This window comes from Aplidium turbinatum, chromosome 13 (genome assembly GCF_918807975.1).
Source record: "Aplidium turbinatum chromosome 13, kaAplTurb1.1, whole genome shotgun sequence".
In the NCBI taxonomy this organism is placed as follows: Eukaryota; Metazoa; Chordata; class Ascidiacea; order Aplousobranchia; family Polyclinidae; genus Aplidium; species Aplidium turbinatum.
In genome coordinates, this window is record NC_137484.1 from 17278050 (window position 1) to 17297254 (window position 19205).

General features: G+C 35.4%; 1 protein-coding gene across 1 annotated transcript; it reads right to left on the minus strand.

Annotated features, from left to right (window-relative positions):
- Nucleotides 1–6326: 6326 nt before the first annotated feature.
- On the minus strand, nt 6327–15729 carry LOC145781698 (uncharacterized). The gene is made up of 6 exons (XM_082593370.1): nt 15526–15729; nt 14918–15044; nt 13310–13531; nt 8821–9215; nt 6721–6849; nt 6327–6470 (listed from the first exon to the last, which is right to left on the minus strand). The coding sequence occupies exons 1-6, from the start codon at nt 15727–15729 to the stop codon at nt 6327–6329; spliced, it is 1221 nt and encodes a 406-aa protein (XP_082449496.1).
- Nucleotides 15730–19205: the final 3476 nt, after the last annotated feature.

Consider the following 19205-nt stretch of genomic DNA (forward strand, 5'->3'; position numbering starts at 1 on the left):
TATTATATATAAAAGAATCATTTGACTCCGTTTTAACGAAATGAAAACTTTATCAGTAATAACGTCTAAATATCAACAAAACAAAGGTAACGTCACAATGTGAAAGTCTAGCTGTATAAAAATTAAAGTTCATATGCACTACAGAATGCAGATTATGAAATATTATGTGTGCTACATGTAGGCATAGTGATTGTACTTTAATAACGGTTGTCTGTTACACGATGACAGGCAGTACCTGGATTAGGAAACCGCTAAGTTATTCGGTGCTGCCAGTCCTGTCTGCATTAATGTGTATATTTGTGTAATTCCTCGATTTTTTATCTCGTGTTTGAAGGGCAAATAAAAACACCTCTCCCTCTCTATGTTTTATTTATTACAGGGTGTTCCCTTGAAATCTTAATTTAGCTAAAATAAAGCAATGTAAACATTTTTTTATTTTTATTGTTATTAAAATTTAAAATCAAAAATACGTTGCAAAAAGTGCATTCCATTGTAGTGTATTATGTTGAAACAACAATCATGATTAAACACAGAAATTTGAAGGGTAAGCGTGAAAATATGAACAGGTTTTGCTCCAACCACACGTCAAAGTTGACTTTGCTAATGAGACTCTCCTAATGCTGATGTGAGGCAGTTTCTTGCACAGTTAGAGTCTTCAGACTGATAGTGTAGTCATCTAAGCTCAAAAAAAGGGTCAACCCGGAAAAAATTCGTAACTTAACAAATTTGGTACCAAAAGAAGCGCAATTTTATGTAGATTAACATATCCAAAATCCTCTTTAATCGACTTTGAGCAAAAAATTTGATAGCAAATTTAGTAAAGGTAAGTATTTCTACCTAATTTTGTCAAAACTCACTTTTTCGATTTTCAAATAAAGTGAATACTGAGAAGTTTGGATATTTACCAGGAATATTACGTATCTTTTCTAGCAATAATTGCAGCGTTCATCTGATGAATGGATTCATATCCATTCATCAGGAAAAGCAGAAACAGATACGTTGTTTATTGCTTCACTGACGTTTCGCGCATCATGGCAATGCGCATCTTCAGAGCGAATGATGTACAAAAACAAAATTTCGGATTCATATAGCCTACTGTATAGTGACGACAGAAAAAAATAAAATTAATAAACAACAATTTGTATGTGTAATGCAATGCAAAGTCTTCTTATATAATTGTAACGACCAGAAATCTCTTTTCTATGTGAAACTGGGTTACTTCAGCATTGTCGGCTTGTCATATGTGATCTGGGTGATAAAAGCATGCAATTTCGACGTAATTTACAGGCTCTTTGTTGTGCGTAGACTGACTTGAACTTCAAACCGGATGAAACCATGATCACCTAGTTCACAATCACAGTTGTACCGTTTCAGTACGAGGAGCAGTTGATGTCTGAAGGTAAACTGCTTTAGAGTGTCAGACACGTGCATTCCTGTTGGTATGGTCGGTAGGCTACTACATTGATTCTACTGTATTTCGAATCGATGTAAACCGGATTGTTTATAGTTAGGCTATACAGCATATGGGATTTCTAATGATTAATATCTTTGTTGGTATTTGAATAAGGTCATATCAACTACGCAAAGAGTGCCAGACTTTATCTGCAAATGATGAATGATTTCCCATCAACATTCCCAGATTTGCATGAACAGTTCACGCTCAACGGATATCATGTTGTCTGACGAAGCGCTCGATTTTGGAACGGAATTTGGACTGATCTGTCGATTGAACAGGTGTTTATGCGCTCACTGAAGACACGTGGTGGCTTAACCCGTGGAAGAGGGATGACAGAAAATGTAATGCTGACCTGGGTACACACGATGCATGTTTGCGCTTCAATACATGACGCTATGACAACATTAACTGGGAACACACATAAAACAAGCAATCAACATGCAGAATTAGGAACAAGCCGTATGAAGCGAGACAATGATGATTTGGTAAAGATTCGATCTTGGATTGAAAGCCATAACCCCTTCTATGAAATTGAGCCTGTACTAAGAAATATTGCAACAGGAGTTACAGCAACAGAAGGAGATGGAATCAATTGTGATGATGCAGAAAGTGTTGGTGAAGCAATCCAGGATCAACTAGATGGTGTTTCGTATTCAGAAGCAAAAATTAAGAAGAGAGATCAGATCAAGACGCTGGAAGCACTAAAGATTGGTGTAAGAATCGACAAGGAGAAAGTGCATGTCGACCCATTGCTCCTATTTTCCAGGTTGCTTGTGTTGATTGAGAGAGAAGAGGATATACAAAGCTATTTCCAATATGAGCTGACAGCCGTTCCTACCTCGCTGTTTTAGAATTCGATGATGCGAAAATCAAGCAAAGCAAAACTGGGACAGGCTTTAAAGAAAGATGTCACATCCTCCACCTACATATGGGATCAATCATTTCATATACTGGATGGAGGTGCTCTGCTGCATAAAGTAAAGTGGCTCAAAAATCGTCCATATCGGTCAATTTTGGATCAATACACAAAGTATGTAAACAAGAAATATGGACGACCGTGTATAGTTTTTGATGGATATGATAATGGTCCCTACGTAAAAGATCATGAACACAAACGAAGAACAGGGAAAATCAGTGCCTTTGTAAGTTTGGATAACTTAGAAATGATCCCAACATTCAACCAAGAAGTATTTTTGAAGAACGAGCAGAATAAATCACAGTTCATATCTTTCCTATCAGACGAGCTGCGAAGAGAAGGTCATGATGTTCGAAGCAGTTTGGGAGATGCGGACACTCAAATCGTTTCAGCAGCATTGGAGTATGCAGAAGATAACAACAAAGATGTGGTTGTAGTAGCGGCTGACACTGATATTCTAGTGTTGTTGATGTTTCACTGAAAAAATGGTATGCATCTCTACATGCTTTGTGATGCTAGCAACAAAGGTGATAAAGAAATCTGGAAAATTGAAGATTTTGTCAAATCAACTGGAGATGTCATTGTTCCAGAGGCTCATTTGTTTATTGTTTCTACGCACGCGTCATCTGATTTGTTAGCGCTTTACCTGCGGGAAGGCGCCTTCTCAAAGGTAGAGCCAGCACTGTTCACTTTACTTTCAATCATTCCAGTTTTCTGTTATTTGCCGTCCGGATGGCTAAAATCTTTTGGTGTTACTGCTTGGTATTTGTGAAAGACTATTTTTAATCCTTCAATAAGAAAATCAAATCAACTTCAAAAATTGTGTGTTAAAAGAAGTCTTAGAAAGGATAGGGAAACTTATGTTACAAGCTCTCTAAATTTAAGTCTCTGTAAACAACTTAGAGGGACGAACCAGTCATTACAAGTCATATTTTGTTCATCCATGCTTGGTCGGGTTGCAATACTACGTGTGCATTGTTTGGACAAGGTAACCTACAATTTGTTTTTGGCAACTAGGAACTTTCATGATAAACTTGGTTTTACTTGCTTGAATAATGTAAATGTTACTTTACGAAATATTGTATTTAGATAAGCCTTATCGTATTCTTTTTAATATAATTGTGCACGAAGAACATATTCGGAATTGCCTTCGTTCTTTACTAATTTTTCGGTTAAGCTATGCACAGGCTACTTATATCTATAATCTTTTATGTCAGGAAAAACTAGTACCATGAAGAAGTTTGGGACAAGGGAGGTGTTCCAAGAAACTGCTAAAGTATTAGAAGACGAAACAGCCACTGCAGAGGAAGTAGAACAAAAATGACTTAAATTGTTAATGTTTAGGTAACTTAAAAAGTTACATTAGTATTATAACGATAATGTCAAGTTCCTACCACCAAATCATCAATAAAAGTTTAAGAAGTGTGTTCAGTTTTAATATAGGCTACAATTTTTATCTTTTTAGCTATGGTGGGAAAGAAAACTAGGCGATAGAAGATTTGCGCTAGCATCAGTTTATGAAGGCAGTAGCAACATCTAAAACGACAATCAAGCCACAGTCTCTCGCTCCAACCAAAAATGCTGCAAAGTATCATTTTCTTCGAATCCATCTGCAGGTGATTGAATGGAAAACACTGATGAGCGTTGAACTAAATCCGCTCGATTGGGGCTGGAAATTATCCAATGGGAGTTACAATCCTATTCTGACAGATTTGAGTGCGGCTCCTGATAACATTCTTCGCTTTGTACGATGTAACTGTAACGTCACTAAGAAAAGTTCTTGCAGTACCAACGTTTGCAGCTGTAGGCGGCACGGGCTACCATGTGTTTCTGCGTGTGGTAGGCTAATTGCAATGGAGTGGATTGTGAAAATTATGACAAAGACGAAGTTTCATCAGACGAAGACAGCGTTGGAAGTGACGAGGAACCGGATAAAAACATATTTAATGTTGAAAAATAAATATCAGATTCAAATTTGGTCAAAATTATTCAAAATCTAACTTTTTTGAAGTGTTGGTTGCAAAAAAAAAGCGATTTACAAGTCAGGAAAAGAAATCATGAAAACAAAACTTTTGAAACAATTTTAATTAATTTCAAACGCATTCTACTGATATGATATGTTTGGTTTGACATGTAGATTATTGTTGATAAGTATTTGCAAAGATTGATATTGAATTTTACTATTTACCTTATAACAGTGATATTCCTGATCGTCCATAAAACATTCCTTTTAACCAGTGCATTATGACGCCATTGCTACTGCAAGTAATACAATTTTTCATTGATTTTCTAAATGCTCTGAAAGGTTTACTCAAGTAAGTGAACACAAAACAATGCGCACAAACCAACGATTGCATTCACTGGAAATTCTCGATTGTCAACATTTACATTTTATGCACTAGATGGCGCAACATGTGTTTTAAGTAGCCCATCACTCCCCATTAAACTTATTGTATTCAACAAAGTAAAAAACGAAAAGAAAAAGTGGCTTTACTGGGAGTATTCTTGCATTCCATTTATCCCCTAGTATTGAAGAGTAATTACGATATACCAATTATTCTTGTGACGTCATCACGACGTCACATTCAGAATTTTTTACCAAAATGTTGTTACAAAGCTACACATTGCGATATTTGAAAAAACAAATCAGAAATCAGTATGGAAGTATTAGAAAAGATGATTATAGTTCATTTCCGTTAGGGGGAGCTAGACGCAAATTTCAAATGCCCCTTATTCCATTTGCTCAAAGCCAATTGAAGAGGATTTTGGATATGATGATCTACATAAAATTTTTCTTCTTTTGGTACCAAATTTGTTAAGTTACGAATTTTTTCCGGGTCAAACCCTAATATGACTACACTATGAGGCAGGTTCTATCACTGACGATAACCATTCAAAAAGTTTTCACTGATAAATATTTTGCTTATTGAACCTCGTTACCTGAAATGTTGCTCTGTAAGTTTGATGTGAACAGTCTCAACCTGTACCAAAGCTTAGGTTGTTTGATCTTATCAAGATTTGAGTGAACGAAGTTATTTAATAATGTGAAGGTTGGAATATGGAAATTAAGTAAAATGAATGGAAGCGTGAGTTAATAAGTTTTATAAAATTAAACACTTGATATCAGAAAACATTGTCGTATCTATACGTACCTGTGCTACACAAGATGACCGAGAGAAACAACGCCATCTCAACATCGCTCAATTGGAATGAAGCCAGTTTTTCAACAAACTTGATTATTTTTGTCGTTTGTTCTTCTGGTATATTTAACTAGAATACGAAAATGTAATAAAACTTTCAAAAATTGGATTAAACGTTTAAATTTTTACAGCTTTACGCTTGCCTAAATTCCATAAAATTATCAAAACCGTTTTGGGCCATTAAAAAGTTTGTTTCTCGTAGTAGCCTATTGTTTCTTCTGGTTAGACGATTTAAGTTTAGTCATAGTAAGACATACCTGAAGCGTTTTATTGAAGTCATATTACCTGGATAACATAAAGCGTAGCAACTTTACTTTTTTGTTTAATTACAAGAGTTACCCAGCAGAGTTGTATGTGCAATTTTGCATGCTCTAGGCCCGTGACTAATGCAATTAGGCTATAATAATATGTAAAGCGCAATTTTTAAAATACCTGATAAACACTGATCTTTTCCTTCACTTTACAGTCTAATGACAAAAAGCGACGCTAAACTAATTTTGACAAATAAGACACTGTTGTTGTCGGCTGCGTGGTGAAAAAGTCTGTGTCACATTCGAAAAAGGCACCGTTCCACAGCACACGATTGTGTCTTGGCAGGACACTCGAATAGTATGCCATCATAATGTGAGCAGCTGACTCAGTGACTATATGATGTTCCTTTGCTGTTTGCAGTGGCCTGTTGTGTTTCATATGTTATCGTAATGTAGCCTAGGCTACTGCCTGTTGTCACAATGCGAACAAAATAAAACTTAATTCATGTTATTATCTTTGTCACCTCTTCCATGAATTGAAACGTCACATATGTGTTGATGAGAGGGAACAGAATTCCTTTGTCATGCACAAGAGCACTCATCATCACGAAGATGGCTTCATAACATCCATATTTTACCAAAAGATTCTACAAGTTAAAGTCTTTATATTTTTGCAAAGTAGCTGCTATTTCACGTTTCAAAACACAACGATGTTTACACGCAGCCTAAGCGATGTTTCTTGTACATATCGTCATCAAGTGACCAAAATCTTGCGTAATTTCAGCGGACCTAGCCGTTGGATGAAACAACGATTTCCATGCAGCTAAAAGCAATAAAAAAGCAATATCAAATTTCAGCGAGGAAGTGACACTTCGACTGCAATCACTTCACACCCACCTGATCGCAAGTGTCCAAGTTTGAAAAGTGAGGAATGTGTTTGACAAATTCACAGATTTCTTTAATTCCGACAACAAAGCCTTGTTGCATTTTGCTGTACAGGGCTTTAACTAAACGACCACTGAAAGTCTAAAAACGAAAAATTTTATCTGTGCAGAATCTGTAAGAACTGAATAGGTTTTTTTGATCTCAAGGATTTCGTTTGATTGTATGTTTTTATTTTCATACGATCACTGACAAAATCACAATTGCTTTAGCCTTCCCTGCACTTAACACTAAACTAGGACACAGTATGTTTAAAGTTTTCTGTGAAATTTTTTTAAATCTAACCCTTGCGAGTTGAAATTTGTAGCCTATTTTTTTAAGAAAACGACTTAAACTAAAATTTCTGTATACTGTATAGGGTTAGATACTGCACATGAAAGACAAATTTATTTCCGGTCCAACTGGTGCATAGTATTACGTTGCTCATTCAAGTTCTAGTTTTAACATTTACTATTTATGGAATGAGAGTTCAATTTTTTTCCTCTTTAAAGATGAGTAGTCCCAGGAGTGCTTTTGGACTTAGGGCAGGGAATATTTTAGAGCCTTAAAAGTTATCCAGGCGCCCGTAACCAGGAAATTTGCTGGAATGGCATCATGAAATAGAAGATGGAATGGAAGACAGATTTTGAAATGGAAGGTGGAAAATATCAAGAATGGAAAAGGATGGAAGACTTAGAAGATGGGATGGAAGATAGTCTTTTATCATTTCATTCCACTTTTACCATGAACTATATAGTATCAACAAATAAATTACGATATTTTTGCAACACGTTTATTAAAAGTTTCCGTTTAATTACGTTTCCTAAACTGGAATAATTCGATTCTCGGTTCATATTGAACCGACCCAACTGCTGCCGGGAATGAGTCCTGTTCAAGAACAAAATGTCGACAACCTTCAAAACTCGTGAGAAATATCCAATAGTTTCACTTCAGTTCATTCATTTAAATGCACTACATCGCTCTTGAGATCTATTTGTGCGAACACTTGAATAATCAGTCAAACAATCAGAGAAACATTAACAATATGTTTGTTTTTTGTCCAGCCAAACTTTTTTTTAACTTGTCTTTGACACTGAAATTGCGAGGTTTTTGTTGTAGTCAACATTATATCCCTTTTTTTCAAGATAATTATTGCTTGGAATGGCACAAACAAATGTCATTCTTGAAATAAACGTGATGTATGGACTGCAAAGGTTGTATTGAAAATTTTAAACTGCTAAACGGCGTGCATTATGCTAATTGGTATTGGTTGCAAATTATTGGGCTTGTTTTTGTCTTGATTTGCCTGTTTTTTAGATTCACTTGCTTGTTTTCAAAAAACAACCTGGCATCACTGGTCTTGAATACACAAATACAATATTTTTAGTAATGGCTATTCATTGCTTTTTTTAAGTATCGATAGCGGAAAGTCATTGCTTTTTTGGGCACTACCGAATAGTGAAATAGTTGTTGTTATTTGACTAACGACTTCCAACCCTGCTTAGAGCAGGGGTGTGCAAACCGACTTATGCCTCAATTTATGCTTCAAGTTTGCAACGTTCAGTAACATTGTTTTTTGTTTGGCAACCCGACAAGTTCAACCAGTGGGAATTGGGCTAGCTAGGCGTGAGGTAGCTGAGTAGTAATTTATTGCTTGCACATTCGTCATAGTACAGTAGTTTTGTTCCTTTCCAGATATACCGTAGCCTAGTTGTGACAGTGCTGATGTATGTTACTGCACTTTGCCTACTTTGAGGAAAAATATTGCAGATGTACAATTATTGTACATTCCCATAAAAAAAAAATTCAAACTTTATGCAGAAGAAAATGTGTCAGTCAAAATATTGATATCGATTTGGAAGAAAATCGCTTTTTTTGTGCTAAACACTACCTAGTCTATGTGGAACAAAAGTTTTGGCCCGAGAACCAAGCTGGTTTTGCATTTGACCAGCAGTTCTGCAAGTTTGCACACTCTTGATTGAGAGTATGCTTGTTATTGTCTGACGTGCAATCTACAATAGGCCTACTGTAGACGAGTATTCGGACACAATATATAATAAAAAATTATCTACAAACCTGCTTTTCAGATGAGTTGCTGCACACAGAAATATTGCGTTCGTTTTGGAGCTGGCTTTCGCAAACACGAGAAGTACCGGTATCAAGAAACTTTGCTGCTTCTCCACCAGACTTTTCATGAATGTCACAATCAATTCCAGACATGGCAAGGCTCGCCATGTCTGAAATATCGGCATTCAGGTGATCGAAATCAATTTCAGGATTACTTTCAACTATTTCCTCATTAAAAGAAAAATATTGTGAAAGAGATGGATTCATTTCCAACAATTCTGGAGTTTCAACATGAGGTACATAATTTAAATCAAACTTTCTGGTTGTTAACACATCAATGTTTTCATCCATAAAAATTGTTTTGAAAGTTGTTGGTTCATCCACTTGTCTGGCTAACACACTGACTGCAATAATAAGAGTCGATTAAATCTTATTTACGGGTTATTTGCTTTGCTAAACAAAAGTTTAGATATACTTTGATATTAAAATCAATTTATCAGTAGAAATATTCATTTACTGCCGAGTTTTATACATTATATACTAACTATACTTAATGTACAGCATAGTGTTATATTTTTATGCCAAAAATAAGTCTAACCAATCATCTAATTCAAGGATGACTGCAGCCGATCATAATGTGCTTGAAGCTTGCATAGGATATCTGCGGACCCTGTTTGATCCATAACCTGCTTGTTTTTTTCTATTAAAATGAAAAAAAACTCTGTCGTTGCAGACAGATTTCTCAATTAGTCACGCAAATTAGTGGATTTTCAAAGCTTGCAGTTCAACATAAAGTGGTGTATTTGGTTTTCCAGTAGGCAAACAAGTCAAATGTTGCAGCTTCAAATACATTTATCATCAATCTTCTTTGTTGTAATACATTTATCATCATTATATCAACACATTTATCAATACATTTACATTTATCATCATATTATTTTACCATCAAAACGTCAAAAAATGTAGCCAAGAAAAAATATTAAATCAAGCCTTGATCAATAAGCTAAACAAGCTTACGTACATAAAATGGCGGAACAGTGCTAACTGATCAATTTACTTTATATTTCTACCACTACATACGTGTCAATACGTATCAAGATACGGTATATCAATCAATCATTTTATTTTTCGTCATTAACGCGTCCGGGATGAAAAAGATACTAACTACAAAAATCGATATAGACCTACCAGCACGTTAATGAACGGGAAAAGGTGGCAAAATCTTGAAAGGTTAAAAACGTGCCTGAATGAAAAATTATATAGTAGGCTATATATCAGTAGGCCTAGTTAGCACGACCACAAAACCCAAAAACAAATAGCAAAAAATAAAACAAAAACAGAGAGAAGCACAATTGTAGTAATGAATGACAGCTTAATGAAAAGTGTTGCGGATTGAATTTACCAGTTCCAATATTGATGTGAATGAGCAGTAATAATAATAATAATACGATGGAGAAAGAAAACCGGACATAAAAGAAACCCATCCTCAGGCAAAAGCCCGTTTCGATGTGGCTCAGGAGAGCAGGTGTTGAGCTCTGTCTATGGTCAGACTGCACATCACACAGTAGCCTAAGACTGGTTAATGGAATGGTTAATAAAGGTATAATGATATAATAATATGATAATATGATAATATGATAACATGATAACATGATAACATGATAACATGATAACATGATAACATGATAACATGATAACATGATAACATGATAACATGATAACATGATAACATGATAACATGATAACATGATAACATGATAACATGATAACATGATAACATGATAACATGATAACATGATAACATGATAACATGATAACATGATAACATGATAACATGATAACATGATAACATGATAACATGATAACATGATAACATGATAACATGATAACATGATAACATGATAACATGATAACATGATAACATGATAACATGATAACATGATAACATGATAACATGATAACATGATAACATGATAACATGATAACATGATAACATGATAACATGATAACATGATAACATGATAACATGATAACATGATAACATGATAACATGATAACATGATAACATGATAACATGATAACATGATAACATGATAACATGATAACATGATAACATGATAATATGATAATATGATAATATGATAATATGATAATATGATAATATGATAATATGATAATATGATAATATGATAATATAATAATATAATAATATAATAATATAATAATTTAATAATAATAAATAATAAAGGTATAAGGTATAATAATGGTTAGTAAGGTATATGGAATGGTTAATAAAAATTCATAGCTGCATTCTACGCATAAATCATAACATGCGATTACTTCGTTATCCTGGCAAATTAAGTCTTCAAAGACCTGGATTTGCCAGTCCGCATCTTTCGACGCTCACTGTAGTGAAATTGCATTCTTCTGATTCGTGTGTGTGACGTCATGATTGATTTGTTTTGGACGCAGGCATTCTTTCTTTGTTGGTACCCGCGGCGTTTTATGTTTTCAACTTGTTGCAGTCTTGAGTTTGTTAGCTGGTGTTAGGTCCTTTTGTTGAGTAGCCTACAGAGTAATGATGTTCTTTTCTATTTACCTATGTATTTATGTTCTGTATTTAGATGTACTATACTTTTAAGTTAATTAAAACTTATGAAAGTAAAATGTCTGGTTATTATGACAGAACACTCACGAACCTTCCGAAACGCCCTTCAAAAACGGCAAACATCCGAACCTTTCCGGATACAAGACTGCCCAGTACGGAGCGACGACATGTGTACCACCAAGAATTGTATTTACAAAATCATATGTGTCACAATCAATGTGCAAGGCCGAGCGTGCTGTTTTAATGGTGGAATTCTTATGCTATATGTTATTTTCGGTTACTGTCCGGTAGTAACCTCTGATTGTAAAATCTTTATTATGTGACGTATTTCTAAAACATTTTGTTGACGTGCGAATCTGGAATGTTCTTTTGTTTTTTACAAATGCCAGATGTTGTTTCTTATGATGTAACATTACGTAATCTTCTCGAAGTTACTAGACAGAACAACCTGCTATAAATAGTGGTGTAATTTGCGTAAATGATTATTATGATTATTATGAGTTGTAGATTGTTGTTGTAGTGGTTGGTAATAGGTGCAAAGATTATTGGTTGAGAGTTGAAGTAATTGAATACAAGTAGATGAGAGTTGGTGCTGATATAAATTGTGATCGAAACTAGAGTTACATGGGAAGCTGTGAGTGAACTTCGTTAAAGTCCTTCAAGAATTTTCATATATTATTTCACTAGTAGAACTATTCGACATTTAATTGACTGCTTTTCGGTAATATCCCATTAAACTACGTCGTTGAACCTTTCCAAGTTTCTTTCCTGGTAAGAGATAGAAAGAAATCGTGACAATATGCAAGAAATGCAGGGAAAGCTAGCCTACATAGGCAGCACGATCCGCCCACTCCACTCCTGCATGAAAGAACACCTTAATTCTGATACAAGTTCGGTTTTTGATCATCAACAACAGTACCTCGCCGACTTTGAATTTACGATCATTGCCAGAGAAAAACGACGCGGTACAACTGCGCTTCAAAGAGGCCATTTTCATAAGCAGACAAAGTTGAAAGATCAACAACCGTGCCGAAAGGGAAGAACTACGTTACCTAATCTATTCATCAACTGATTAAACAAGATGTCACAGCAATAACGCCTAACAACACAGAAACTCAACAGACAGCAGCCTCAAGCCAAACAAAAGAGCCGCATAAAACAACGACTCACACTGACTTCAACACTATTCGTGATAGCACATGACCAGGAAATTGTGTTCCGAAAGCTAGTGCAATTCGCTATTACCACAGCGAACTAACTCGCAGCATCAGGCTTAAACAAGTCGTTAATATCTACATTGAGAAGTAAGCAACGATCATGCTGCTAAAAGTGAAACTCAATCTATTAATATTAAATAATAAGACTTCAACAATCGGAAACTTCACTCTGCCAATCTCGGTGACCGGGCCTGCGTCAATGATTCAAAGCCCCTACAACAGGGTTACTCAACTAGTCTTAACAAGGGTCCAGTTTAACAAGTTGAATATTTTTAGCGGTCCGGTAAATAAGTTATTTTACACGCAACCACGAAAGTTAAACTATCTGGGAGTGACTATTGGGGACTCTGGGAGTCGAAGCACACCAGCAACTAGGATAATCACAGTAAAAGTTGCTTCCTCCCAGTAGAAATCTGTTTAAAGAAGCCCTGAAACGTGGCAATAAGGTTATTCTTCCAAAAGCTCAAGGTCCACCATCAGCACCAAGAAGGTCCGGATTCGGATCGCGGTCCGCCAGTTGAGTAGCCCTGCTCTACAAGTATGCGAAACTGCCAGGATTAAGCTCTCAAAGAAGCTTTCTCATTCCGAGGATAAAGATTCAATCAATCAAGAAAACATTCACTTGTTATAAAAATTACCTACCGTAGGCTACTAAGTCTTACTAAATGCTTACCAGAGTTACTTGAAGGATATGTTGACGTTGAGGAAAAGTTCCTTGCGGAATGGATATCATGAGATTTGACCCAGGTCTCATTTTCTTCTGAAGACATGCAAGAAAGAAGATTACGAATCGTCACTTCAACATAATCAACTAGTGCAGATGAGGAACTGCTGGTTGATTTTTTATGGTAGTTGCCTGAACCACTTTTTTGCGTCAAATTTAAGTCTTTCTTGCCTGTGATAACAAAAAATATGAATCAAATCAAAATCACAATCAACTAGTGCAGATGAGGAACTGCTGGTTGATTTTTTATGGTAGTTGCCTGAACCACTTTTTTGCGTCAAATTTAAGTCTTTCTTGCCTGTGATAACAAAAAATATGAATCAAATTAGTTAGAATGTCCACTAGGCAGACAGAATTTCATTACATAGCCAATTAACATTTAAAATCTCAATAAAACCATCCTTACACGTAAAATATATATAACCACACTGCCGCCAGAGTGCACTTGCAAGGGCAGGCTTGAATTGTTCCGCTCAACTGGACGTAAGATATAACACCTAAAGCAATCTGTGAATGGAGCATGCTGAAACAAACCACCGACCACATCATCAATTATTGTATAATCTACTGTGCCTCAAACGAGAATAATTGTGGCTTGCGTGATTTGGTGAAAAGCGAAGTAATTTGACTGTGAAAAATGTTCAAGCGAAGAACAGCTGGGTAGGCGTATTAAAAATCAAAAAGTAATGCTGTATTTTATTGAGCTGCTATCATGGTTAAAAGCAGCACAAAATTCTTAAAAAAGTACAAGTGACTAAACGAAAATTACCAGTACCGTACCGCATCATTTGGAATTATTTAAATATTTTTTGAAATATTTCTCAAAAAATAGAAATGGTCAATTTTATTGTTAAGATTTAAAGCGACCAAATTTAGCCAATCAAAAAGTTCTAATTTTGATGACCAGCTCATTGATAAATGAACCAGCTATGTGATAAATTTGACAGGCCTAGTAGGCCTAAAAATCAAGTAAGTGACCCTAATACAAAGGGGTCAGTTTTAGATAATGGTTTTAGCGTTTAATGTATGTTTTATAAAATGTTTCAATAGTTGTTTCACAGTAGCCTATATCAGTCCGTGTCAAAATCTTTTCTGACATGGCGAATAGAAATAAACTAATACCAGTCAAAAAGTCTTAGGTGAGGCCTGGCCTAAAATCTTAACGAGATATTTCAAAAGCAGTAGCCTATAGCCTACCACCTTCCATTATGAAGGCTGTTAAACAATATAGGTGTGCTGGTGTGCTGTGGGCTACAGCGCTGTTGAGAAAACAAGTCGGTTGGGTACCAACCTAGACAGCCACTTTATCTGATTCAGATATTCACCAGGTCGTTACGGATCTGACCAGGTCGTTACCAGATTTGACCAGATAAAGTGGTTGTCTGGAAAGCTGAAATCCTGGGCCCTTTAAAAACAATTTAAAAAAGAAAATTATATACAAAGAGATCTCAACTACGGGAAAACAACACGAACACGGCATTTTATTACATTTCGAGACGAGACCACAATGAATGGTTTCTCGACCCTTGAGAAGATTGTTTATCACAAGTAAGCTACCTCCTAGACCTCTTGTCCATGTAACATGCTTTTCATCGGTAGTCGATGTTGAAGCCATATCATTTATCTCTTCTAATATATCTGGAAATGCTTCAAATACATCATTGATGTGGCATAAATATTTGATCTGAAAATAAAATTACGAAGACTTGATATTAGATTACATGATAGAGATTGTAGCCTACAAAACAAAACATCTTTCAAGAGATCATAGTTTTCATGTAGGTTAATGTGTGAAACAAGACTGCGTAGTTCCACAAAAAAAGCTACTTTTTTATATTGGAATGGCTTGAGAAAAATTGGTATTTTATTTCAGCAAAGGCTGCATTTGTTAATAAATATAAGAACCATATGAAGATCTCATAAAAAGAAAAGCAACTTGGAACTTTTTTAAAACTTTTTTCCTAAAAAAAAAACACAATGAAAAAAGGTTGTGCCTATGAGGTGGGATAGGCTGCATTCTTTTTCAGTTTCTGTTGTTTCTCATCAGAGAAAATGTGAAAAGGTTGCCATTATTTTTACCAACACCTATTATGATACATTTTTAGTTCATTTTTTAATGAAACTTAAGCTTCTATCAAAATACCTAACTTTAGCTTATTACTCACTTGACTATCCAGCCTTTTACGATTATTCCATATCCGACTTGCTTTTTCTTTGGTCGTGGAGAAATGTTGCGAAAATAAATTTGATAAACGTTCAATAAAACACAAGTGATTAACGTTAAGGTCCGGATTCGCAACCGAGCTTGACTCGGGATTTCGTAGGCCAACAATGTCGAATAAAATGTGCTCTTTTTCTACTGTTGGCATTCGTCCAAATCGTATCGCTAAAAATTAAAGGCTATTGAATCAAAAGGTAAATCTGTTCATCTGTTCATACGTCTTTTGTTGACATCGTATTTACTATTTAGAAATAAGAATATTTCCATTGTGGTTTCACAGTAGGTTACATAGTCTGATTCATTTTCCCAAAAAGCGTATTTTATGGACTAAGTATAAGCTTAAGAATTATATATAAGAATAAGATGGTCCTAGGCGTAGGGCAGGGATAATGTTTGTTTTTTTAATACTTTGGCAACACAATTATTTAAGGGCAGTGTTTATCCCAGCTGGATCTGACCGTTTGGTGATGCTCTATGCTTAGCAGCTACACAGCCCATGCTGCTTCTTTAAATAACGTTACATGAGAAAAGTTACAGATACTGTCCACTGAGTGTCCAGGAATATCTAAAGTGGGGAATGAAAATGCTTTTTATAACTTGACATTAGGGTACTGTAGAAGAGCTTCTATTTATCGTAAATACAGCAATTTCTATCATAACCGATATATCATAACTTTTAAACCGACGGCATCCAAAGAGGCTCTCTGTGACCTTTGTGCATTTGCAGTTTGTGTATTATTTCGTTGTTTTGTTTTGGATATGGACAGCTTTGTCTGACGCAAATAAATAATAATAATAAAATGACAATTGGCACCGATTGTAATATAATAACCCTTAGTATGATAACCTGCATTGCGCTATTGGTATCAGGATATTCATTGCCAGGATATTGATTGCTTGCTCATAGTATTGTTTACTTGCGCGTGTAGCCTACTTGTCTTACACCTAGCCTACAAGTACTCTTTAACTATGCTCTACATAACATTTGCTAACTGTCTTCCAAGACACGGCTCTCATGCAGGCAAAATTGAAAGGAAACGTGCCAAGGCAGACAAAGATTTTAAAGCAACAATCTGACAAAACCAACACCAACATACACCTAATACACACTGCAAAAGACCGAGAATCTTGAAAGCTTTTTATACAAGAGGCAGTCAATGCTTGGAACCAAGTACAACCATGAAAGAAGAAGAACTGTTTTCTGTAGTTGACTATACCAGCAGCACTACACAACTTTTATTATTATTCAACAATAATAATAATACAAAGTGTTTTAACTTCACCCATACATTATCTGTGTACAATCAACCCATTGAACGTCTTAACACTGTTAGTTTCCTAGGCATTTTACTGAATGAAAATTTGTCATGGAAATCTCATATGATTCACTTGCTACAAAAACTGCGACGAAATTTCGGAATAATCTGCAAGATTAAACCTTACTTAAACACTGCGAATTTGATTTCTCTCTATCATTCTCTCATTGAAAGCAATCTAAGATATTGCATTAGTGCTTGGAAGCACGGTCATGTTACCATTGTAAACAAACTGCAAAAAATTTGCAACAAATTCATAAAAATGATCACTAAGCATGAACCACAATACAATGTCGACAGTTTTTTCACAATTGATAACTTTTATACCATCGAAACTGGCAAATTCATGTTTAAACTAAAACATAATCAACTGCCTAAAAACTTTAACTCACTATTTCAACTTAATAGCAACTTGCATCACATATCAACTAGAAGTAGCAATCGATTTTTTCTCCCCTATTACTCGAAAAAGTTAACCCAACAATCCATCCAATTTAGTGGAGTTAAAGTCTGGAACGATCTCCCTAAACACATTACTGAAATCGAAACCTTTTCATTATTCAGCAGCAAGCTGAAAACCCATCTGCAAACAAAAACTCAAACCGATTAGCATACGTCCATTGTGTAATAGATACCACTTTTGTACATTTAATCTTTCAAGTACTACTGTTTGACACCTAGTATCTGAGCTTATTACAACTGTCAATGTCGTACATCTGCCATCACCACCTTAAACTGTTCAGTTTCAATAGGCTGCAATTAGATGCTAATATGTTACCAATGCAATACGCCTTTAATTAGCCGAACCACGTATAATATACTTGTTCACAGAACCTTATAACTCTCTGTTACTTTGTTGTGTAGATTTATTTGGCAAGAGTACTTCAACAATGAAGCTGTAGGCCTATCACTCTCCAGAAGTTTGGTTGGAAATTCATTTCAAGAAACCCCATCCCGCTCCGATACCGAAGTCACCCGCATGCCATCTAGACCATTTTCATAATTATCATCTTCACTACATTTTTCATCATTCATGATCATCAGTGTAATATCATGCTCAAATAATAAGTTAATTAATCTAAATTCCTGTACCCATTAGTTATCAATTCCTATTCAATATCACACCACTGTCGTTGCTGCGAACACTCCATTTTACTTAAAACGATGTACTGTACATAGTATTTTGTATAAAAAAACAATGAAAACTATTAATACTACAAAAAGTGCTCAATGCCAAGCAAAAAGGCAAAGCAGAGCGAATTAAATCAAATATAGTTGTTGCTATCTGGGGCCTTTGCAAATTGTTTCACCTGGCGGATCATCAGAAGGTCATAAGACCTTCTGATGATCCGTTGGGTGAGGCAGTTTGTGGGGGCTTCGGATGGTGGTGGCTATATTTGATTTAGTATTTTGTATATGTAATATGTTTAATATGTAAATAATATGTAATATGTTTAATATGTAATAATATGCCGTATGTTCATTGTTTATTCTTGAATGCTCGTGTTGTTGATTTTTCTTTTTTATATTGGTTGTAAGGTTCAGTCGTCCCCGCATGGTTTCATCAACTGGCACACCTCCAGTTGCTTTAGGTATGTGGAGCCAACTGGTTCTTCCAACTAATTCATCTACTTTAAACTGTTAGGTTTGGTGGCCGTGCTTAATTTACTTTCGTGTACGTAACCTTTAAATTTGCATCGCATGCACGTTTTAAACTTTTGTAGTTTTGCCACCTTTTCCTTTTGTTGGTTTTGTTCCCGTTCACTATTTGTAACTTTATCATTGCTGTTGTTTTCCGACAAAGAAAAAATACATTGAATTGAATTGAATTGAATTGAACTTTAAGTAGCCTAATTTTAAAAAAGCGTTATGTTTAACGCAGTACCAATTGGTCACAGCGGTAAACCATAATCTCTTCGTGGGAAAATTGTAACATAAAGTTCCCGGATCCGTTTGTCTGCATGTAGTGACCGAAAAAGAAACACTCCTTGAAACGTCTATTCAATAAGTGTATTCCTGTAAAATTAGCCCGCGGCTATCGAAATCGAGATGCAACGCCTTACACCTCTAAAAACTGTCACTACGATACAGATTACTTGGATAAAAGACGGAGAATTTGTCCAGCTAGCAAGCACCAAATAAACCAGTTAAATGTGCGACCGACTTCCAACAAACAACTTCAAGAATGAATCAGAAAAATTTGTGATAACTCAAAGGCACGTGAGCAGTTCGTGTGACGCAATATTTCATGTTTAAACAGGTTTCAACTGAAACAGGTTTAAACAGGTTTGACACAAGTCTTACGATC